The sequence below is a fragment of the Lycorma delicatula genome, chromosome 4 (assembly GCF_047948215.1).
Source record: "Lycorma delicatula isolate Av1 chromosome 4, ASM4794821v1, whole genome shotgun sequence".
Lineage (NCBI taxonomy): Eukaryota > Metazoa > Arthropoda > Insecta > Hemiptera > Fulgoridae > Lycorma > Lycorma delicatula.
This window is the reverse complement of record NC_134458.1, coordinates 14,988,976-15,013,932: the sequence shown is the minus strand read 5'-3', so window position 1 is coordinate 15,013,932 and position 24,957 is coordinate 14,988,976. Positions and strand designations below refer to the sequence as shown.

At 36.8% G+C, this 24,957-nt stretch overlaps 1 protein-coding gene across 1 annotated transcript in view; it reads right to left on the bottom strand.

Annotated features, from left to right (window-relative positions):
* LOC142323130 (very-long-chain 3-oxoacyl-CoA reductase-like) overlaps positions 1-24,957 on the bottom strand; it is an 88,057-nt gene that overhangs the window by 1,681 nt on the left and 61,419 nt on the right. Inside the window, exons 4-5 of the mRNA XM_075362368.1 lie at positions 17,944-18,281; positions 11,382-11,597 (exon numbers count right to left, since the gene is read on the bottom strand). Coding sequence (XP_075218483.1) covers positions 11,382-11,597; positions 17,944-18,281 — 554 coding nt within the window. The remainder of the gene's footprint in view (positions 1-11,381; positions 11,598-17,943; positions 18,282-24,957) is intronic.

Genomic DNA, 24,957 nt, shown 5'->3' with positions numbered 1-24,957 from the left:
AAGTCGTTTCTCGAATGGCACTGGGGATTGACCAACTTGACCCGAGTATTTTCTATCATCTGCTGCCTGACATAAGAGAGCCGCAAGGCAGACTGTTCTCGGGGTGCCTGCCAAAGCTGGAGTTGCTTTCCAACTTGTTGGAAGGTGGCTTTGGTAAGGGTGCTCTTAAAATCGGAAAAGGATCCGAGTGAGGTCAGCAGTTATAGACCATCAGCCTCTTGCCGGTAATCGGCAAGTTGCTTGAAAGGCTGGTTGTAGAACCGCTCTAGGAAAGCATCGATATGAACTCATTTCTAAATCGAGGACAGTATGGTTTCACGAAAGGGGTTGGCACCGAGGATTGCGTCTTAAATGCTCTTACCGAGGTGGAAAGCGCCGACTGTAAATATGTTTTAGCAATTTTTATTGACATAGAGGCAGCGTTTCCTTCCTTGTGTTCTGTTCTCTATGAGTTGGAACGCCGCAATGCTCCCGTCGCCCTGCAGGCCGTAGTACGTGACTACTTGTCGGATCGCACGGCTCTGTTTAAGGATGCGCACCTAGTTGTGGAAAAGCCTGTCTCACCAGGTGAAGCCCGCAGGACTCCGTTCTCGATCCCTTGCTTTAGAACCTGGTATTCGACGGAATTTGGTACTGAAATTCCCAGAAGGGGTCACGGCCGATGCTTTCGCTGATGACTGTCTCCTTTTAGTTTGTGGTAACTCACGACCGCAGCTAGAAGAACGAGCGCAGGGGTGCAGGGACCGCAGAGGGCTGGATGGAGATTCAAAATTTAAAGATTTCTGTACCCTAGACGAAGTTTATGTTTCTCAAGGGTGCAGACAAATTATCATATAGTCGTAACCCCCATATTAAGTATAAAGGCTGTGTAATCAGCCGAGTTTGAGTTCATAAGGACCTAGGTGTTTTGTTTGATGAGAAGTTGCTGTTTAGCAACCACATTAGGCAAGTACCGGCGGACGCCCTCTCTGTGATGCACAAGCTTAGGAGGATTGCTCAAGAGGATTACGGACTGTCGGGCTGTCATTTGTACGTGGTGTACCGAGGTGTCTTCGAAAGTTTGACTTCTTAGGCGGCATCCGTTTGAGCGCATAGGTTGGAAAAAAATCGAACACTTGTTCAAAATTTTAGGAGTGCCCAGTGCAGAGCCTTACTTGTATGCACTAGTGTTTTTAAAACAACCTCCTACGAGGCTACCACTGTATTGGGAAAGGCTCTCACAATCGATTTAGTGGTGAAAGTTCTGACGGCCATGTGGAAATTGCGAAGAGGCAGAGAGGCCGAAGTATTTGGGATACGGTTTTGATCTGGGCCTATACCAGAGCTGAACGGTGATCTCAATGCACCGGTTCTAAATTTTGAACAGTTGCCCGTCTCCCGCCTGCGTAGGAGACGGGCAGTCTCGCGATGGAAGCATGGCAACAAGAATTACACGCCACTACTAAGGGAAGGTCCTTGTATAGATTTATACAGGATCTGGGGGGGATGGTATTGCTCTCCTTCGTTTTAAAGTGCAACGGTTGCCTGAATGCTCCCCAACCATGTAAATTTAAACAATTTTGTTTCAGTTCCACCTGGCAGCTGATGAGCTGTGCGTCTGTGGGGAGGTCTAGTCAAATGAGCATATGATGTTTGACTACCCAGCTATTGGAGGGGGGCCAGAACTCAGGCCACCCTGGAACTTAGAGGTCAAGGGGAAAATTGGACACCCACAAGCGGCGAGTCAATGTGGCGAGAGCTGCATTGTTGGACCGTGTGGTAGTTCCTTGATGCGGTTGCTTTGTTCAACCAACATCAGTAGTTTACCTAAGGGAAAAGACTACTACCACGCTGCTGTGGGAAGTTAACAGAGAGATATGGCTGGCTACCAGCCAGATTAAGGCTCCCAAGTGCTTTAATGCTGGACAGGTACTTATTGGCGTTCAGCTGCCTAGGCGTGGCAGTGAATTGCTGTCTTTGACAAGATAAATTAATTATTGATAGTCAAATATTTTTTAATAGTCGACGGGGTGTGCCTACCCATTTTAGTGATATATGCCAACTGGGTGGTGTGACACACAAGTGAGTAGTGTATGGTTCCATGCTTATTCCGCTCACGTTTTAGGTTAACTCTAGGAGCTAGTTAGAGCACTGGTCGCTAAACTGTTTCATGGCTCAGTAGCCGTTTGTGGCACAGACATTTGGTCTTATGCTTTAGGGCGACCGAATGGGTGGTGGCAGAAGAAATACTAATCTTGAATGTCCTACATCATTGCCCTCTGAACTAGTTAACCAACTTTGTGGAAGCATGAACCCTGCGCATAGTTCTACTTTTACTGAACCAATTTCTAGTAAATGTCTCATAAATTCGAGGCAAATTAAACAACATACCACCAAAAATGTTCTTTGCAACAATAAAATTTTGTCCTATTTCTGTTAGTGAACTGAAACTTTCAGTTCATACCCCAGACTTAATATATTTTGACAGTGAAGTTATTTGTTAATTTAACAGATGATGCTTATGGTTAAAATTGCTAGAGAGAATCTTTTAGTAGGGTTTCTCCCTTCCTCAGCCTACCTCCTTCATCTCCCTTTTCTTGGATAGATACCTTGATAATTGTGTTGGTCATCACCCTGGCTTCATCTGTGGTGCCATACTGGGAGTTTCTTGTAGCCAGCAGTGCAGTCACTACTTTATTTGGTCTTAGTAAAGTGGGACCCTATTTCTTGTCTGGGTGTTAACTCAAAAGTCAAACTGTTGGCAAAGGTAGAAACTTCTAAAATCTAAAATCCAGAGCTAGCTACAAAAGTGCTAATTACATTTTACTAAAAGCGGGATTTACATTGTGTATTTAAATAAACACGTTTTACATCACTGGTCATGTAATGTATATAATAAGCTTGTATAATAACAGTATGTGCAGTAATAACCAGTATATGTGTGTAACCATATTAACTTAAAAAAGTTTGCAAATCCCAGATATGTAGTGTTTATTTTTCTAGCTGGTATTCTTTGTTGTAGAATATGTAAGGTTTTTTTATTAATTAAAAAGGGTATTTATATAATTTATATTTTTATGAAACATTAAATGAAAAAAATAAATTGTATATAAATTAATCTAAGACTAACAATTTTGCATTATTAAGGTCAGTGACTGGTCAATATCTGTGGCTTTCATGTCACATGTACAGCCTACTATTATTGATTTTTTTTATGTGACTATTATTATACCAGGTTACCAGGTGAGCAACTTAAAACTTAACGAAACACAGTTACAACATATAAACATTTTATAAATCAAATGAAAATGTAAATTAAATTAAATTCAGTTTTTACATTACAGAAGTTTACATATTTGTCATATTTTTACAAAAGATGTTTGAAACGAGTGCCCTGCACAGTGATGATTTGTGCCCAATTGATCATACTGAGATTTATCTAATGCAAGACAGTGCTGTCAGTTTTTTGTTGAATGTTTGGAAATAGTGTGGAAATCAATTCATCAATTAAGTTCATCAATAGTGTGGAAATTTGATATAAACTATCCTTCAAATAGCTCCAAAGGAAAAAGTCACAACTAGATAAATCTGTGGAACATGGAGGCCACCATCTTTTGCTGATAATTTGTTCTACTGTAAAAGCCAGATGAATACGTGCTAGTGAATCGTTTGATGTGTGACATCTTGCTGGAAGAAGCCTTACTATCTTTCCTCATCTGTTAATTGAGCATACAATTCTTTGAAAATTGTATGGTATACTTCTGTATTGACAGTAGAGTTAAAAACTATTGGCATCGCTATACAATTACCAGAACTGCACACCATACATTAATTTTCTTATTGTGAAGTGGATGTTGAAACATTTGGCGTGGATTTTCATTCATCCAATACCTGGTATTGTGTGAATTAACTTGACCAAATGAAACTGCCTCGTCTGATATTATGAAATACAACATCTGTCCACAAATAATATTTTTGAGAAACCAGTCACAATAATTAAGATGTTTCAGTTTGTTTGCTTAAGTTGTTACATATGGTTTCAAATTTAAATCATGGAGAATATGACAAGATGTGTAATTTATACTACTTTGTTATGGTAACTTATGTACAGATTTTTTGACTTGTAGAAATTCTTCTTTGTATATCAGCTCTGGTCTTTGGAGTCTAAAAGTAGGTTGCCTTTTTTTTTTTGATTTTAAGTTGACCCCTTTGTACATTTTTTAACCAAATCATGTATGCTACTCTTTGCTGGGAAAATTTGATGCTTTTATTGACACACAAGCTTCTATTAATAGTAACCTTTTCTTCGATCAAATAAGACATTTTAGTAAAACAACTGCAAAGAATGAAACATGAACAGTTTACAGCTGACAGTAGATGAAAGTTGTAACAAACACTACCATTAGTAGCAGTGTTAAAGGTGAACTCAAATAAATACAGTTCGAGCCAACTGGGTTCATTTTAAATTGCTCATTCGTAATTAGAGCTATGCCTTATAATTTTGATAATACCTAGCGAGTTACCTACATGAGTTGTAAGTGTATTCAGATGTATAACAGTTTGACTGATTAAAGTATTTTATTTTTAATCAATTATTATAATAAAATCTTGAGAATGTTTTGTTGTAGAGTCCCTCTTCCCATTAAATATTTACAAAATGGCACCCATTATAGTGGAATGATATACTTTGATGAAAATTTTGATTCTCTGAAAGTCATATGTGAATTATTAAATATACTTATAAGAAAAATGTTAATATTTCCCATTATCATGTATGCACATCAGGTGACAACCGGAACAGTTGTAGCTAACTTACACAAGACAAAGTTGGTTCCAAGAATGTCACACCTGTCCTAAGAATAACACAATCCCCATGCTTGGTTTACCATGAAAGCGAGCAGCAGTGTGATTTCTCCTTTGCTTTTTTTGTTTATTTCAATATACTGTTGTTGCATGTCAACATGGCAAGCCTATTGAAGTACAGGTAATATTCAGTCCTACTAATGATACACTCTCTTAGTTTACTAAAGGAAGTGGCTGATCGTGAGCATCATCACTATTTTTATAGAAAGCAGCTGTGACTTGTACCTCAGGTGCTTTACAGTTGTTACCATTATAAGAAATTCTGTAATGGCTAGTGTAAAACAACAAATTAATATAACTTTTCTCATGAGCAAACAGTGCATTATTAATAAATTATTAGTAAACAGCATTATTAGTAAACAGTGCATTATTAATTCTTCATGTAATGTAGCTGTCTCTATTCAGTTTGAAACTATATTATCAATTTTTAGAAAGGAAATCTAATTAATTTCAGATTTTTTAATTTTTAGGAAATGAATATATGTGCCTAAAAAATAGCAGTTTCTTAATTCATAGAATTTATATCAGCTATTATTTTAGGAGTTTGTTGTAGCTTAAAATAAGTATGTCTATAAATTAATTATGTTTTAGTTTAAATTAAGAAAAAAATTATTCTTTTTTTATAATGCAAAGATATTTTTAATGCAAACTACATAGAGCAGTAGTCAAAAAAATAATTACTTTGAACTCGATTTAAGCTCTACTTATTCTTTGTTTTCAACTGCCTGAACAGTATTGCTAGAAAGACATTTTTTTTATCAGTTATCAACTACTTCTTTCATATACTAATTTTAATAATATATATTGTTTGTTGTATGTAATATGGTATTGTGGTTAGAAGCATTAAATGTAAAATAGTCAAACATGTTTTTTATAAAATTAATAATGTCACTATTAACATAACCCAAAAATTTAGTAAATGTTTTATTGTCATATGTGAGTGAATATGACAGCCCAGTTATTGATGAATGAGATTATTTAGTACAAGATGTAGTGAGTGTTTTTAAACATGTATTCATAAAAAAGTGTATAAATGAAAACAAGATGAATCTCAATTCTAAATTAAAAAAATTTTTTCCCCCCCGAGGTTTTACATTTTCTCTGACCACCTCCCCCTCCACCATAATTTTTTTTATTCCATTTTTCGACAGATACATTTTACTTACCCTTCGGCCCAAAAAACCTACCCCCCTTTTTGAACCCCCCCAAACCCCATCGAGTGGGTACTCTGCAAATTTGGGTTGAGGTGCAGAACCCAGGAAGAATATAATGCGTCGAAGTGGGTCACTTCCGTTGGAGGAAAAGAAGTCTCAAAGTTCTGGGACGGCAGCGAGTTCCGCAACGAGGAGACCAGAGTCTAAAGGGAAGAAATGCTTACGGCAGGGATCCTGACAGGAGGAGGACCCCTCCCGGACAGCCAGGGTGGATTAACATACCAACTCGGTATCGTTATGATGTCACTCAAACAACACCTGGGCTCAGGGTTGTCGAAGTAAATTCCTGAGCACGAGAAAGAGTTGAAGAAGATATATGAAGGCCTAAAAACGTTGACTGAGATGTCGGCGCCATTAACGGTGATTACCCAGGCAAGACAAAGACTGCCACTGTAGATGACAGAGGCACTTTTAGGAATACTCACTGACGAGGAACTGGTCGAGTTAATCCCAAGAATATGGCCCATGATGTAAAGAGACAAACTCTGCATATTGAAAGAACTGCTGGAGAAGTCGTGTAATACGTGTAGCTTACACGATATACCTAAGAAATCTGGAGTCGAAGAAGTTACAACTCGCCATCCAGAGTATAAACCAGGTGACATACTAAAGGACGAGACGACAATAATTGGCGAGGAAACTACAGAATTAAGGAAAAGCAAATATAGCATATATTATGATACAACAGTACCAGAGAAGTCCTCAATGATTGCTATTCTTGGGGCGATAAGAAGAGTGCTATAGCAGTCATCAGAAGTTATATTCACATTACCAGCAGGCACAGTAGGAATTGCCGTTAAGAAGGCTCTTTCATACATCCTGAAGGACCGAATAGAACCAGTCCGGGTGTTGATTCAACATACAGAAGTACCAACAAGACAGGTTAGACCAGAGCAAGTCTCGATCAAAAAGGCCACTCCGCCTGCTGAAGAACGTAGGACTGTCATAGTGAAAGTGACGGGGTAGTCTTACGCAGACCTACTGTACACAATGAAGGTCGCAGTAAAAAATGACAAGGCAAGTGACGTCATCTCACTTCGCAGAGGGAGATACGAGGAATTACATGTAAGGATTCAAGGAGCTCAGAAGGCAGTGGACTTCACAACGGCTCTTCGAGATAAAGCAGCTGATCTGCAGGTGGACTTGAAGACCAGGGCTGGCAGAAGAACCATCGTGCATATTCGTGATGTGGAGATGGAAACATCTGAGTCCGAATTCATGGCCGGCATTAAAGACAGAGTGGGAGACGCAGAGGAAGTTAAAATCTCATCCACGAGAGGGCTTTGGTGAGACCCAAAACATTACAGTAATCGCGTCATACAGGGCAGCATGCAAGCTCGTAGAACAGAGGATACGGATTGGATGGGTAAATTGCAGAGCTTACATCTGAGAGGAGGAGGAAAGATGCTATCGGTGCTGGGGCACGGGGCACAGAAGACAAGACTGCACTGGTCCAAATCGGCTGGAATTATGCTTCAATTGTGGCGGTAGGGGCCACAAAATTGCGACCTGCCAAGAACCCAAAAAGTGTCTTAATTGTTGAAAGAATGACCACCGCACTGGAGGCTGGACGTGCGGGCTAACCGGTAATGTTTAAACTCATGCTGACGAATGTCAATAGAAGTTCGCTCTCCCACGATTTAGTGGGGGAGCTAGCAAGAGAGAAGGAAGCAGATTTACTGCTAGTCATGGAACCCAATATATATGTCGCGGCTAGGATCGGCTGGCGTACTAATACCGAAGGAAACGTGGCGATTATGGATATAAGTGGCAGGATATCATGGCAACTTAAGAGAAGTGGTCTAGGTCACATAGCAATTGAAACAGACAGCGCAGTAATGATCAGGGCATATGTATCTCTCAACTGTGAAATTAGGGAATTTGAAAGGTTCTTTGATTCTCTACAACAACAAGTCATTACCAGTACTAACAAACGGATAATTATGCTCGGGGACTTTAACAGTAAGGTGATAGCCATAGGCAGCAGTTACACGAACAGGTGAGGGGAACTCTTAGTCGATCTGATGGAGACCGTCGGGTGTCATTGTGTTAATGATGCCACGCCCACATATGAAACCAAAGGGCACTCCTCTGTGTTAGATTTAGCTATTCTAGACAACAGGTTGAGCCAGGAACAGTGGCAGTGGAGGATTCTCCCAGAAGATATGGTAAGTGATCACTTGGCTGTGCTTTTTATAATACAAACCAGTCCTTCAGAACGTTTCAGAAAGAACCACCTATGAGACCTGCGGCTAATCAGGTTGAAAAAATAGTTAGATGTGTTGCAGACAGAATAGCCGGAATAGAAAACCTCACGCCATAAGCATTAAGAAATATAATTCAACAAGAGATGGGTAGGGCCTTAACTCGAAATGTAAGAAAACAAAGAGTGTACTGGTGATCACCGGAAATAGCCAATCTAAGGCAACTTCTCCAGTCTCATAGGAGGAAAAAACAGAGACTCAGACATAGTGGAGGTGAGGCTTATGAGGAAGCGGCCTTAAGGTATGTTGAACCAGGAGACTACTCAACAAAGAAATAAGAAAATCGAAACGAGAACACTGGAAGCGATTGTGCCAAGAATTGGACAATGACCCATGGGGTCATGCCTACAGGATAGTCACCAAGCGCTTTGGCAGGAGATTACCAATCCTATCAAAGGCACAAGTAGAAACACAAATAGCAATTGTTCCCATGCGCTGAGGAAGTGATGGACGAAGCGATTGAATGCGAGGCCAGAAGATTCACCCTAGAGTTAGTAACACAGGCAGTTGCACAATTAGGCGATAAAGAAGTCCGGGACCTGATGGCAACCCAGCACCTCTACTGAAAGGACTTGTTAAAAAAGCACCTTGGGAGATGGTCGACGTGACCAGTTGTTATCGAAAACAAAGTGTGCCCAGGGTGCTGGAAAGAGGCGAGGGTGGTGTTCTTGCCAAAGCCCAATATAGAGAATGACAATATAGAATTCCGCCCATTGAGCTTCATTAAAACAATGGGGAAATTATTGGAAAAGATGTTGGTGAATCGACTAGTTGGCGAGGTGAACAGTGGAGCGGGGATAAGCCTTAATCAATTTGGCTTTTGGAAGAATAGATCATCGGTCTAGGCTACTGACAGAGTTACTGACTGGTCAACAGAAGTTAGATCAGGGACCTGGTGGACCAGGAACATCCCCTCCTTATCTCTCTCGACGTAAGGAACGCGTTCGGGTCAATACCATTGAGGGTTATAATGACTTCTCTGGCTGAGAAAGGAATAAGTCCGTACCTGCGTAGGCAAATCAAAGAATACTTACCCGACAGATGGTGCGCTGTGGATGCGCAAGAACAGATTTAGAATATTCTGAGGAGTACCACAAGGCTCTGTTTTGGGGCCATTATTATGGATTCTAGCCTATGACGGGGTTGTGGGACTTCAACTGCCAGAAAGGATAGAGATCATTGCCTGTGCGGACGATATAACGATCTTGGTGAGAGGAAGACGTGAAGAGAAAGTACAAGATAAAGCTAATCAATCGTTAGCAATGATGGATAACGGGATGAGGGCAAAAGGGTTGACTCTGGCACAAACGAAATGCAGGTACATTCTAATGACAGGCAAAAGACAAATTCGACCGATAAATTTAGTAGTAGGAGACCAACCAATTCATGAGACAAACCCCCTAAAATATCTAGGGGTGTTACTGGATAAGAACGGTAAATTTACTAGCTACATCATCAACTGTTGCAAGAAGGTGGAAGGCATGGTAAACGCATTGAAAGCTTTACTAAAATCGCAAAGTGGGCCAAGGACGTCGAAGAGGAAATTGGTAGTGTCAACAATAACATCGTCAATCTTATATGCGGCACCAGTGTGGGGGACATCCTTACGCATAAAAAGGAATTTGACTAAAGTTAACAGCATACACAGGAGAGCCCTAATAGGAGTAGTTTCCGCCTGCCGCACGGTATCGTACGAGACCCTCTGTGTTCTCGCTTCAGTTCCGCCAGTTGACCTTCAAGTGGGAGAAAGGCTGCATATAGCTCATGGCTCGAGCAGAAGAGATGCTAGAGAACGTACGGTTACCGAATGGAAGAACAGGTGGCGTGCAAGAGGGGTGACACAATGGATCAAGCGAAGTATACATGACCTAGACGCATGGAACGGCAGAAAGTTTGGTGAAGTAAACCTCTACATAGTGCAGTTATTAACAAAATTCCAAAAGAGGGACATACAACGGAATAGGGCAGGTATCGCACAGTGCACACCAGATACCCTTGTGAACTACATGTTACAAAGTGAGGAACATTGGAGAAGAGTCAACACATATGCCACGGAGGTAATCAGGAGTAAAAATCAAGAGGACTGGCGCTGGGGCTATTAGTATAGGAACAGGAGGACAACCTCAGGGGTGAGGGCTGGCATGCTCAGGTGTGCTAGTGCCTATGATCCTCTGGGGATTCCAGGGGATGGTAGGTACAGTAAAAGAGAAAAGACCTGGCGGTGTGTTTTGGGCAGATATGTCCAGACACGGCGTCAAGAAAGGGCACAATAAAGACTCCTCAAAAGAGCTGACCGGCGAGCCGACTTACCAGATATACAGCCAGTTGGTGGGAAGGCTCGTTAGAGTAACTAGACTCCTCTGGATGGAGTTCTACCCAACAGTCCGAACCAAGCTAGAGGAGTAGAGGGGGAAAAAATTAAAACATTACAATCATTATAGGACTCATATTACATAAAAAAGAAGATGCAATTCTGTCCAAACAGCTAAAATTGTAAGGACATGATATTGCTACTCGCAAATTCTAAATAAATTAAAAAAATATTGTTTTTTTTAAATTCAAAATTGTAAGGATATTTTATATGAAATAGCTACTTATAAATCCTCTAGTACTACAGAGGTTTACATAAAATAAATAAACTTGTACAATAAATGGATTTTAAGAATTAATTCCTTGATTAATTTGTATGATATTATAGAAGTCTCAAGATATCCATTTATTGATATCAGATTATTGATATAAGCTTTATTGATTCAGAATCCACAGGTAGCTGCATCTCTTGTACCTGTAGCTTGTTACATCCATGCATAATCAGGCCAGTGATGTTAATAATAGCCCAACAATATAACAGTGGCATGTAGGAGAAATAGGATTAAAATATAACTTTTTTTCAGTTCGGCCGCAAACTGTCTACTTCCCATACAGGAAGATAAGTGCACTCTCTATGCTATCTGAGCATATGGCTTTAAGAATATGTTGAACATGCTGGCATCAATTACATATTGGTTAGATAATTAAAGTAAACAATATAGGTTGATAGAGAATACTGTTTTAACCTTACCAATAATCGGTGTGGAAAGTATCCGGTTGTTAAACTTTCAATACCAACAGTTTGTAATGCTTTTTTGACGTATGTAGCTGGTGTTGGAGCCATCCAAGAAGCCTTCTTAATTTTACTCATTTTAGTTGCTACATAACCTGGAGTTAAACATTGAACAATGATTCCATACTTCTTGTATTCTGTTGCAAGATCGGTGCTGAATTTAGATACGAACATCTGTAGAAAATAAAGAACTGGAAGGATTTATTCATTATTTTTCAGTAACAATAAAAAAAGAGATTTCATTAAAAAATAATTTTTTATCTTTGTAGATATTTCTTGTTTGAATTCTTACAAATGTTTCTCTTTTTAGGTAGAGTGCTGAAAGGGAGTATTCCTCTAAAGGTTTTTAATCGCAAATGCTTGATTTTGAGATCTTTTATGTTTTAATTTAAGAAAAATAATTATAAATTGGTGATACTTTTAACAACAGATGTTTGATCAGGCTTTTTGGGCATTCTTTTATTTTATACTGAAATCAGTCATACTGTGATGTAATTTGAAACAATGTAAAGCTTTATGTATGAAAATATACTTACAGTTGCTATAAATATGAACTGAAATGCTCTCTTTATTGTTTATTTATTTTAAATATTTTACTGAAAATAAAAATTTATAAAATATTGCTATTAGCAAATTTTTGGACAACAAATTTCTGAATTTTTTTTGGGTAAATATCATCTCTCTTTCCAGTTATTTCCAATTTTTTTTCATAAATCATTATCAAACTCTTATGATTTGTTTTTTGTTTTTTTTTTTTTTACTAATTTTAGATAAAACCTAGATAATTATTTATGTTATTAATTTAATTTGATTTTGACAATTAAATTTTTCCAGGATTCAGTTTTCTTGAGTAAGCGTAATTTTTTGTTTCTGAAAAAGTTGAAAAGTATTTTAAGGTTTTGACATTTGGGATGATTATTTATTCTGTTTATTCTCAAAATAACATATTGTAAATTTTCATTATGTAGTGCTATTCTTTACTATTATGTTGTGTAATCTATAACAGATATGTATTAATTAGTTTTTTTTATTAGTTAATTATGTAAATTTAAATTTGTTTTAATTATTATGCATTAATTAGATTTGTTTTTTATTTTTTGTATATCAGGTTCGACTACTATGGTTATTACCCCTTGTTGCAAGCTATAACTTTCTTACTCTGATAAAAAATAGCTACAAAGTCTAAAGACCAGCCTTGTCAGACAAATAATCCTGAAAATAGACTTGTCATAGAACATTAAAACCCCAAAAGAACACAAGATGACAAGGGTGTATAGGACCCTTGCTGCTTAAAAAAATACAATCCATTTCTGAAGAAATATTGTCAAACTATCAAACTAACTAAAGGGCCTACAATTATTAAAAACACATCCTTAAAAAAGGCATTGGCAATTTAGAAAAGACAAAACAAAAAAAAGCATCAGTAATCAGTCTTATTTACATTAAACATATCACATACATTTATTGCCTAGGTTTTCCCTTGAGCCAATCTTTTTTATTTCTTTTCTCCATCCTCCTTACTGCCTCCACCTCTGAAGACAAGTTGTCTGAGGTCTCAGAGATGAAATTCATCCATTTCCGATACCACTAATGGTAGTTGAGAGGATTTTTGCAGCTGGTATCATATTATATTGGCCAAGGTGGAGTAGGGAATATTGCATCCAAGTCTATACTGCAGCACTCCTTGCTGCAATTTTTCGGTTGGTTGAAATACTCTCCTTCTCTTTTGGAGTTCTCTGTGCTTTAAGAAGGTCCACAGTTACATTTTCAACAGTTGCTTTATTCACAATCATTATGTTATCATCTTTCTGACTTCCCTGATTGAGGGGTACCTCTATCTGAACTTACCTGAATTACACTAGGTTCAGACTTCTGTATTTTTGCTACATTTTCGTTCACCTTGTGACTAGTTGGTGGAATGTTTTTGGCATTTTCAGATGTCTTTTCAAAATTTTTATGTAAATATTTACTGGTGGCTCTACCTTGGCAGGTCAAGGTTTGATTTTGATTTATTATTTAGTATAATGTTGTCATATATAAAAAATACTTTTCGAAGAGAAGTCTTTTAATTGGGTTATTCAAATATAGAAAAATAAATTTCTAACAAAAACTGAATTAGAAGAAATTTGTATCAAGATTAATGACAGCATTTATATTATAACTGTAACACTGGTCAACATGATTTTTGTCTCACGATTACCTATTGGTGTACTTAATGCATATTTTTATCCTGTTTTCAAATATGTATTCAGAATTTCTCTATCACCCATAGTTTTTTTGTTATTTTAATTTTTTTTAATATTTTAAAATGTTTTCTCATTCAATTCTCCATTGTCAACTGTAACACTGGTCAACATGATTTTTGTCTCACGATTACCTATTGGTGTACTTAATGCATATTTTTATCCTGTTTTCAAATATGTATTCAGAATTTCTCTATCACCCATAGTTTTTTTGTTATTTTAATTTTTTTTATTATTTTAAAATGTTTTCTCATTCATTTCTCCATTGACAAGTAAACGCTCCTAGAGCATTGTAAATATGATGGAACCAAAAGAGCTAACTAAAAGATTAGCGTTGCTACTGTTGTGCAGGTTTAGATGTGTATAGATATTGTTATCACATATATGTCTAATTTAATATCGGCGGGCGGTAACGGTATCAACGATTTGAGAGGGACGCACAGTATACGGACGCATTTATACAAGCATCACTCCCACCGTGCACTTCTCCCACCATAGAGGCGCTGCAGTCCCACCATTCTCAGGTTCCTATAAAAGAGCGTGCACGAGAGTGAATTGGCAATTCATCATCGACCATTACATGGAGGAGGAGGAGGAGGAGCAGGTGACGGAGAAGGAGATGGTGACGGTGACGGTGATGGAGAAGGAGAAGGAGAAGGAGAAGGAGTTCCTTGGCCGGCTCAACGTGGGATCTCCCGGTGGATGCTAACATCCCTGCCGGAGCAGCAGGCCTTGCCGGCCTGCCGAGGAAGTCACTAGATGCGGACTCTACCTTCCTGCTCCAGCTCCAGCTCGACGGGCTTCAATCTCCCTGGCTGGCGGACTCATCTGCAGGAGCCGGCCCAGCGTGGGATCGCTCGTGGAGAACCGCCTCGGTCGTGGAGAACACCAACCCGACACTGGGGTTCTGGGGCCCACCACTGCCATGCTGTAGTGAAGACCCAACTGCCGCTGAGGGAAAGTTTGGTAGGACTTCAATGGACGAGCCGCAACTCTCCGACCTCATCGGAGACCAGCTTCCGGACCCAGCAGCTCTTCTCAGAGCTAACGCAAAAAATGGCCCTTTTCAGGGCCACCACAAGGTTATGAATTACGAACTGTCGAAGCCATTCGGCGACAACATGTACAAATGTGATCTAATGTAGCACATATTCATCAGAACGATGCCACTTGTGAGATAGTAGTGAACCAGTAAACATGTCATTGTGAGTGCTTTTTGTGTCTGAATTATTGTGTATTACATATTTACAACTTTATTTCTTTTAATTAGACGTTAGTCACAAAATGCCTAGAGTTTGTTTAAATCACCCTAACAATTTTTTTATGTTTGTGGTGAAGTGACACTCAAGTCCCAAAGGCAAAACCTTACTTCATTAGTAAAAAAGGATTATGAACTTTATTTTGGGTGTAAAGTCAGGGACCAAACAAGGGCCTGGGCCCCACATATCTGTTGTTTATTGTGTTCTAGGCTTCTTGCTGCATGGAAAAATAGCACACGCCACATGCCATTTGCTAGCCCTATGATTTGGAGGGAACCAAAGATCACTCTTCTGACTGTTATCTCTGCTTAACAAACATTGAAGGGATTACATCAAAATCAAAACACACAGTGGTGTACCCTAACTTGCAATCTGCAATGACACCAGTTCCACACTGCAAAGAATTGTCCATACCAAAGCCTCCAGAACATGTGACAGATGAAGAGAGCTCAGAGTCTGATGGAAGTAAGGAAGAAAAAAAGCAGATTCTGGTGATACAACTTTTGAACAAAGCAGATCATCTGTGCCTGATTTACTGACTCAAGAAAATCTTAACAACCTTGTACGAGATTTAAAGTAATCCAAAAAATAGTCTGAAATGCTTGCTTCCCAGCTAAAAGGATGGAATCTTCTTCAAAAGAATACAAACATATGTACTTATTGTAATCGTCATTCTGAATTTAAAGACTATTTTTCTGAAGAAAATGGCTTAGTGTTTTGTAATGACATTTCTTCTCTTATGGAGACACTTTGTAATGAATATAACCAAACAGAATGGCGCTTGTTCATTGTTTACTCTAAAGTTAGTCTAAAAGCTGTGCTTCTGTATATGGCAATAAATTCCCATCAGTACATGTGGCTCACTCTGATAGTATGAAAGAAACATATGAAAACTTAAAATTTATATTGGAAAAGCGTCAATATGCAGTGTATGAATGAAATATTTGTGGTGATTTTAAGGTAATTACACTTTTTCTTGGTCTACAGCTTGGTTACACAAAGTACTATTGTTTTTGTGTGAATGGGATAGTAAGGACAGAAAAAACCATTTCATTAGAAAAGAATGGCCTAAACGCAAATTACTCATTTCCGAACAGAAAAATGTGAAACATGACCCATTGTGTAATCGTAAAAATTGTTTATCTACCTCTGTTACATATTAAACTAGGGTTAATGAAGAATTTCATCAAGGCCATGGACTGGTTTCTTGTACTTAAAACAGAAGTTTCCTAAAATTAGTGATGCAAAAATTAAAGAAGGAATATTTGTGGGTCCACAAATATGATCACTAATGCATGATGAAAAGTTTGAGGAACTACTGAATCCATTGGAGAAAGCAGTTTGGCAAGCATTCAAAAATGTTACTCAGAGTTTTTTGAGAAATCGAAAGGCGGAAAATTACCGTGATATTGTCAACAATCTTATAAAAATTTGGGTTGTAATATGTCCTTAAAAGTACACTTCCTGCACTCGCACCTAGATTTCTTCCTAGAAAATCTTGGCACAGTAAGCGATGAGCACAGGGAACACACATCAGGAGATTTCAGCTGTGGAAAAGAGATATCAAGGCAAATGGAATCTAATTTGCTGGTTGATTATTGTCGGACCATCTCTGCTATATTTTGATGCTTTGCAGGCAAAATATAGCAGAAAATTGTCATTTCTTACTTTCTAGGTGAGTCAGATGTTTGATTATTGTGTACTTAAGAATGCTTGAAATTATAAATGTCTGTCTCTCAGAAACCTTGCATGATGGGGAAAAACTGATATCATATTTGAATTCAGGAGAAAAAATACTATCAGGATTACATATTTTTCTTCCCGAGACAAAAAAAATTCTTTTTTGTTCCCCAATGTAATAATAGGTACAACAAGTAACATTTTTCTTTTTATGTATTTCATTTTACTCTGACTTTATACATTATTGTCTAGATACGAATATAAATCTGTTTATTTGTTTAGTCATTATAAACATACACAACATAAAACTGCCTTTCAGGTGTTATATTTTTAAGGCTGTTTTATTTTTATACAATATGTTATAAAAATGTTAATGTTGCAATATTAATATTATTACTTATTTTACTATTATATATGACATTTAGTTAACTTGGCTTGTTCAGAGAAAACATTTTTAAATCAATTTAACGTAACATTAAACTATATTTTACTTAAATTTTGAATTCATGCCCTATAAAATAGGTAGCATGTATAAATGCTAAATGTAATGCTATTGAAGTGTAATGATATAAGAATAACACTATTTCGGTTGTTATGAACGGATAAAGAATCATTATCACAACTATTAAATTATAAAATAACCTCAATCGCCATTTTGAAATACAGAAAAAATGGAATTTCACTGATAAAACTATTTCAAAGAGCCTTCAAAATTATTTTTATCTATCCTTTAATTTACTTTGAGTTGTAGAAGTATTCTAAAAAAAAAACAAAATTTTTTTAATAATAGAAATATCTCAATAAAGAGATTCACATTAATAAGGTTTAACTTATTAAACTTTTTATTTAGTTTTTGATTGTGTTAAAATTCAGTGTTTATATTTCATTAATTATGTAGATTAAAAGTGGTTTTTTTATTTATAAAATTTTGGTATATGAATCAACAAACATGTATCTGTAGTACATGTATTGTTGTATCTGTGGATTTATAAGATAAATCCATTCAAAACAATGTGAAGTTGAAAAATTATTGCATGACTGGAACACAGAGGTTCAATGTTAACTAGCTTCTAGGTGCTAATTAAAGTTCTGTCTCCACATCGCTGCATCTTATTCAAAGCCTATTGCTGTATGGACAGTTGAATAGGATAATTTCAGCTCACTGTTTTGTGTTAAACCGGTTCAATTTCTATATTCTAACCCAAACTTAATGCGTGTACATTTCTGCTGTTTTTCTTTCTTATTTTACAGAATTTTGTCTCCTCTGAAGTTCTTAAATGAAATGTTAAATAAATTATTTCTTACTCTTATGTAATGTAAATACCATTATGAAATTACCTTTGAAGCCCCATAGACTGTCAACATAGGAGACGGTATGTGTCCAGCTGTTGAAGAAACGTTGATAACAACACCTCGTCTGTTTTCTACCATCAGTGGCATCACTATTTGACACATTGCAAGTGTAGTTGATACATTTACTTGAATAATATCATTGTAAAATTTATCGTGATTCGGTAGATCTAAGAATAGTTCTGGGTGAGGATAACTTAATCCTACATTATTTATAAGTACTCCAATGTCTAATCCATATAGTTGTTTCTCAATCATTGAAAATACAGCATTTCCTTCTGTAAAATCTGCTTCTATTACTTTTGTATTAACTTTGTATTTCTCTTCTGAAATAAAAAAGAAAAAAGAATTAGCATTATTTCATTTATTTTTACGTGCTTATTCTTTATTAATGTAAAAATATATGATATACTGCTGAGTTCGTATGATATATAAGATACTAACAAAAAAGAGCTAAAGAATGAATACTAAAGAGATACTCAAAGGTTAAACACAGAAGGCCCTGGTTAGGAAGGGACCTTAGGGTAAATGACCTTCCTATTTTAGCCTGATTGCATTCACAGTTACATGATTAACTACAACTCTTGAGGGAGTAGTTGGAAAGGAAAAGAAGAAGAAAGGAAGGACGTCAAGAATATAAGACAATATAAAGATGGTATAAGAAGACCTAACAGCAGAATGAGATAGGAACAATAGTGACAAAAGGGAGCTGTCACTCAGTGTAACACTGCATGATGATGACCTTTGCAATCTGTTTCTAGCAGTTAGTGCCTGATAGAACATTTCTACTGCAATTTAAAACTTTAAGGCAATTGGGAGGATGTGATACTAGAATATTTTTAATTTCTGATTAAAAATAATGAATTCTGTAGCATACTGCATGAAATAGAAATTGCTTTGAGTGTTTAAGGCCCTTAGATTAGATTTTATGAAGAAAGAATGCCTTGATTATCCTATAAGTGCATTAATCACTAGAGGGCCAGTAAGCATAGAGGGTTGCTACTTCACAAATCTCTTATAAAAAAGCAACTAGTAGAAGATATAAACATGATGCCAAAAGAGAAACAAAACCAGTGCCTACTCAAATCTCATGACAATCAATCTAGAAAAAGGAGTTAAGGATCAGTAAAGGAGAGGGAAGAGGAATAAGAGAGATAATTAAGAGAAAATACTCTATCTCTAATCAGGATAGTTTATCCAATCTTAATTACTTTAACATCAAAATAAGAAGGGACAGGTGAGAATGTCATAAAAATATAGACAGTATATTTATATAAGGGTATTTGAACAGTATGTAAAATTAAACATTGAAAGAAGAATCTTTTTAATTAAAAAAAAATGAATTTCTTGTATTAGTCCTACAAATAAATAGGATCTGAAACAATCAATTACATTTTGACCTAAACTGATTACTCACTGCTATAACCACTTCTTAAAAATAACAACTTTAATACCTACTTCTAAAAAAACCACTTCTTAAAAACTACCAAATGTTTGACTACAATAATTTCTCTATCAAAATTAAGTTTTTTTTTTTTTTTTTTTAGATTTTTACTGAATATAAAAAAAAAATTAAAAATGTTTAATATCTTTCAATTTGAATAAAACAAAATTGATAGTTGCAGCATCAAAAGTTAAATTCAAGCAATTCAGTAGTTTCTATAAAACCGATTGAAATCTTTAGTTACAATTATACTTCAAGTTATTATTATTATTATTTAATGTTAATAAACCACATAACATTTGCAGTAAATGTTGGTTCGATAGTAACATTGCTTTACATATTCAGCTGACCATAAATGATTATCAGGTTTGTGCAACCAGGTAGAAATTTATCAGTTATATAGTCAGGTTTACTTAAACTTCTTTACTTTTCATTATAATTATAAATATGTGCATAATGATTGAGATCGGTAATTATCAAGCTTTTCTTTTCATTACCTTCTCTGAGTAAGTATTTCATCAGTTAAAAGCCCCCTTCCCTAAACTTAGATAGAAAGTTATTAATCAAATATTTTAATAACAAAGATACAGTAGCAGTAACACATCAAGTAGATAAATAAGTACAGTAGAACCTCTATTATTCATCACTTTCAGAGCCATAGGGATGATGAAACAGGGAAAATATTGATTGATGGAATTAATAAATGAAATGTGTACTTAGAGTTTGTATATTTGAAAAACTAAATGGTAGTAGTGTGGTGTAAATGTAATTGTGCAGGAAACATGATATTGTTGTACAACTATTTTAACTATAGTAATGCAGAAGAAAATGTACTAATTTAGAAGTAAGTCAGTGTGTTACTTGATTTTTTTTTCAGCTGAAGATACAAAGTACATAAGCCTATACAATAAATTTACTAAACATCTGAGTTAAATATATATGTTAATAACAAGACATAACATTAAAAATATATGTACACTATTACAACAATAAAAATAAAAAAACCTGTTCATAAATTTATTAGTTTTGGCTATTTTTTTTGTTGTGATTTATCTCTTTTTATATTCTGAATTAGTTAGTTGTTTTCTTTTGCAGAAGTTCTTCTCCTGTTCTATGACAAGCTGGTGAAACAAAAATTCATTTTCTTCTCTTTTGTAATATGCGATGTGTTTCATCTACTTCCCTGTTTGTAATTTCCTATGTAGAAAAACACTGTTCCTTTGCAGGTTTTTCAATAAATCTGTTTTTTTTATTTTATTTTGAATATTAGTTGTGATTTCTTTTTTCACTCTGAAATTTCATATCTACTATCTGTTTTTTAATTGTCAATCAAAGAACACCTCGATCAACAACTACTTATATGGAAGGAGCTGCTGCCCCTTCATCATCTAAAGTTAATGTGGAGCAGTTGCATTCTACGATCGCACCAAGTCTTGCTACAATGTTCGAGAGAATCGTTGATACTAAGATTGAGTCCAGGCAGTGGAAAGAGCCAATAAAACCTCATTCACAGACTGACATTGTTGACACAAAGAATGTACCTGCGCAGCATAAAGAATCAGTAAAACCTGCGACCATGACAGCACCAATCAATGTATTACATGAAGGGCACAATATATCTGGCAAAGCTAAAAAATCACACTGTTGACAAGTCACCAAGCAAAAGAGGGTGTGGCAATAGTACAAGAAAAATCTGAGAGTAGTGCAATGGAGGTGCAAGTAATTATCAAAAAAGCACCAGACACAGACGATAGAGAATCTATAACCATAGAACCTCCTAAAGCCCAGAGGACAGTTACGGGGAGGGCGTGTACTTCAGCCGCCCCAAGTATACCTTTAGAAATCGACTCTAGTTCATCAGCCGCTGAAAATGTATCACTTGCGAGTTTCAACTCAATTGCAACGTTGTTAATTGCACCATTTAAGCTGTCGTCACCTGATGTCAGCTGTAGAACATCATTGGTATCAGAAAGATGCCATGTCTGAGGACTCAGACATGTTGTCATCAGAAGTTGGAGCTATAAGAAGAATAGAAAAAAAGATACAAAAAAGAATGACTGAAAGGATAGCCTAGGCGTTAAACAAAAATATATTGTGATATCTTCAAGAATCCAAATTCAAGTGATTAATTTTTGCATATGTTTCGTTTTTATAAACAAGAAAGATCTCTCTATTCTAATTTCTATGAGAATGTAAAAATTTAAGAACTTTTTTATTTATTTATTTTTTTTTTTGAAGAGGGACAGGGCTAATGACCAAAGTAATCGATGTCCCTAAAAACCTAATAAAAAAAACCCAAAAAACTAGTAATAATAATAATCAATCGGCGCCTGAAACCGGCGCCGATCCATGTCCGTCGTCGTCGGCGGCTTCGGTAGTCTCCGATTTGGAGACCGGAAGCTATACGGGCGACGACGCGAACACGAAGCTGTTCGCAATATGGAGGAAAAAGAAAAAAAGTGTGGCCGAAAGGTAAACCTAGGCTATAATTTAATTTAAAATTAGCGAGTTGGTTGTACAATGGAACATCAATGGATGTTTTTCATACATTCATGAGCTCCAACGCTTGGTACATAATGTAGACCCAATTTGTATATGTGTGCAAGAAACACATTTTTGCCAAAATTAAAATTTTCAATTAAGAGGATATGATGTATTTCGGCGAGATCATCCACCAAATATAGTTAGAGGTGGAGTAGCCATATTAACATCGACTAGAGCTACCGTCGAAGCGGTTGATCTAAATACAAACCTACAAGCGGTTGCCATTAGAATGAAGCGTCCGCTTCAGATCACTGTCTGCAGCATATACTTGCCGAAGTTTGATTGGAAGGAAGATGATATAGGGCGATTAATTTCTGAGCTTCCCCCACCTATTTTACTGGTGGGTGATTTTAATGCTCATAATTCTCTTTGGGGATCGGATCTAGTAGATCCCCGCGAAAGAGAATTGGAAAGGTTTCTGATGAATTTGGATCTTATTATTTTAAACGACGGATCAGGAACCTTTTTCAATGCCAGAGATGGATCGACGTCCTGTATAGATCTTGCATTCATTAGCGGATCAATGGCACCGAGGTACACCTTCCATGTTTTAGACGATCTATATGGAAGCGATCATTTCCCGGTGCAAATTGTTTCTGATGTTACAAGAAAATCATACCTCATCTCTAAAAGATGGTTGTTTGATAAGGCAGATTTGACGAACTTCACAGCTAGGACGATACTCCCTGAAACAACAGGAGTTGTCGGAGACGATGTCGACACTATAACTAATGCGATACTTGATTCGTCATCGAGATACATTCCCAAAACATCTGGGAAACTTACTAAGCGACCCGTTCCGTGGTAAACGAAGAAATAAGTGAAGCTATAAAAAGGAAGAAAAGAGCGTATAACGCCTTTAAGAAACGTTCTACAATAGATAATCTTATTGCCTTTAAAAAATACAGGGTGTGTGCAGAACGACTCATGACAGATTCAAAGAAACGATCCTGGCAGCAATATGTGTCATCCATTGACAGAACTACTTCTGCATCAGACGTTTGGAGGAAAGTGAAGGCGATTTGTGGACGTAAAAAACTTTGTTCCCATAACTAGCCTTCAAGATGAAGATGAAATTAAGGACACTCCAAACGAAATCGCAGAGTTATTATCTAATCACATCGAGAAGGCCAGTAAAACGGCTAACTACGATGAAGATTTTCGGACGAAAAAAAGCAGAACTTGAAGGTCTACTAAATTTCAGAACTGAGTATAATTACTCATAAAATGTACCATTTAAAATGGAAGAATTCGTGAAAGCGTTGGAGAAAGCAGGCAACACAGCTGCTGGTCCGGATGAAATCTATTATAATATGATCAGGCAGCTGAATACCACTGCAAAACGCAGATTGCTAGAACTATATAATCAAATATGGCGGGATGGAATGTACCCCCAGCAGTGGAAAAAAGCACATGTTCCAGTTCCAAAGAAAAATAAAAATTTAACAGATCCCAGTAGCTACCGTCCTATTTATTTGATGTGCGCTATGGGAAAAATACTTGAAAAAATGATTAATAATCGACTTGTTTGGCTCTTAGAAAAAGAAAACCTGATATCACCATATCAAGGAGGTTTTCGACAATACCAATTTACCACCCATCAAATGATCAACTTAGAGAATATTATATACAACAGGTTTATTACAAGAAAACATTGTATCGGAGTCTTCTTTGATCTTCAGAAGGCTTTCGATATGCCCTGGCGTCATGGTATAATGCTCCAGATACATGAATGGGGCATTCGTGGCAATCTGCCAGTTTTACTCAGCAACTATATGAACGACCGTACTTTCCAAGTACGCGTCAACAATAAATATTCATCTGAAAGAAGCTTGGAGAATGGCATACCACAAGGTTCACCGCTGAGCGGTACCTTGTTTACCATCGCCATTAATAAACTGATATTAGCCATTCCAGTAGAAATCAGAAAAAGCGTCTATGTTGATGATTTGGCAATTGTGTATGCCAGCAACAAGAATGCTATGGTGAAATACAAATTACAACGGGCGATTGACGCTCTAAATGAAGTAGCGAGGAATAATGGATTCCAATTTTCACCAGTAAAAACGTGCTGTGTACACTTCTGTAGGAAGAGAATTCCTCACCAAAGTCCTACGTTGACAATCGGCAATAATCCAATACAATATAAGGACAATGTGACATTTTTAGGACTGGTATTGGATAAATCCCTTACGTGGGGATTACATATACAGGACTTGAGTGATAGATGCATAAAAGCCCTAAACATTATAAAATGTTTATCGAACATCAATTGGGGCTCAGATAAAAAGTTATTATCGAGACTGTATAAGGCGTTGGTTCAATCGAAACTAGACTACGGATGTATTGTATATTCATCTGCTAGGAAGTCGCATTTAAGAAAGTTAGACGTAATTCATAATAGCGGAATAAGATATGCGACAGGCGCTTTCCGCACAATTCCGGCAACCAGTCTAATTTCCGAAGCCGGAATAATGCCACTTCGTTGTAGAAGAGAGATCCTTTTGCTAAGATATGCAGCAAACATATGGGCTTTTCCTGCTCATACAAATAACAAACTTTTTAACAACCATCCTTTGGCTGCATTATGTGAACATCGTGCTCCAGACCAGCCGGAATTAAGTACCACGAATTAACAAGAAAATACGAAATTGCTATTCCAGAAATATTAGCAATTTCTACGAGAGAAATACCGCCATAGCTTTTGCCAGCGGTAAATACAAGGTTGGATCTCTCTCAGGAAGAAATAAAAAAGAAACTAGCAGTGATCATCCAACAGGAATTTTTATCAACCATCAGTAGTTACGAAGAACATATTAGAATTTGTACTGACAGTTCTAAAACCGAACATGGTGTTGGATGCTCCATATATGTAAATGGAAAAGCCCACTTTTGGAAACTGCCAGATATGGCCAGTGTCTATACGGCAGAACTTACTGCCATACATCAAGCTCTTCGGTACACAGAACACTATTGCGAAGAGAGAGTGCTAATATGTTCCGATTCTCTAAGTG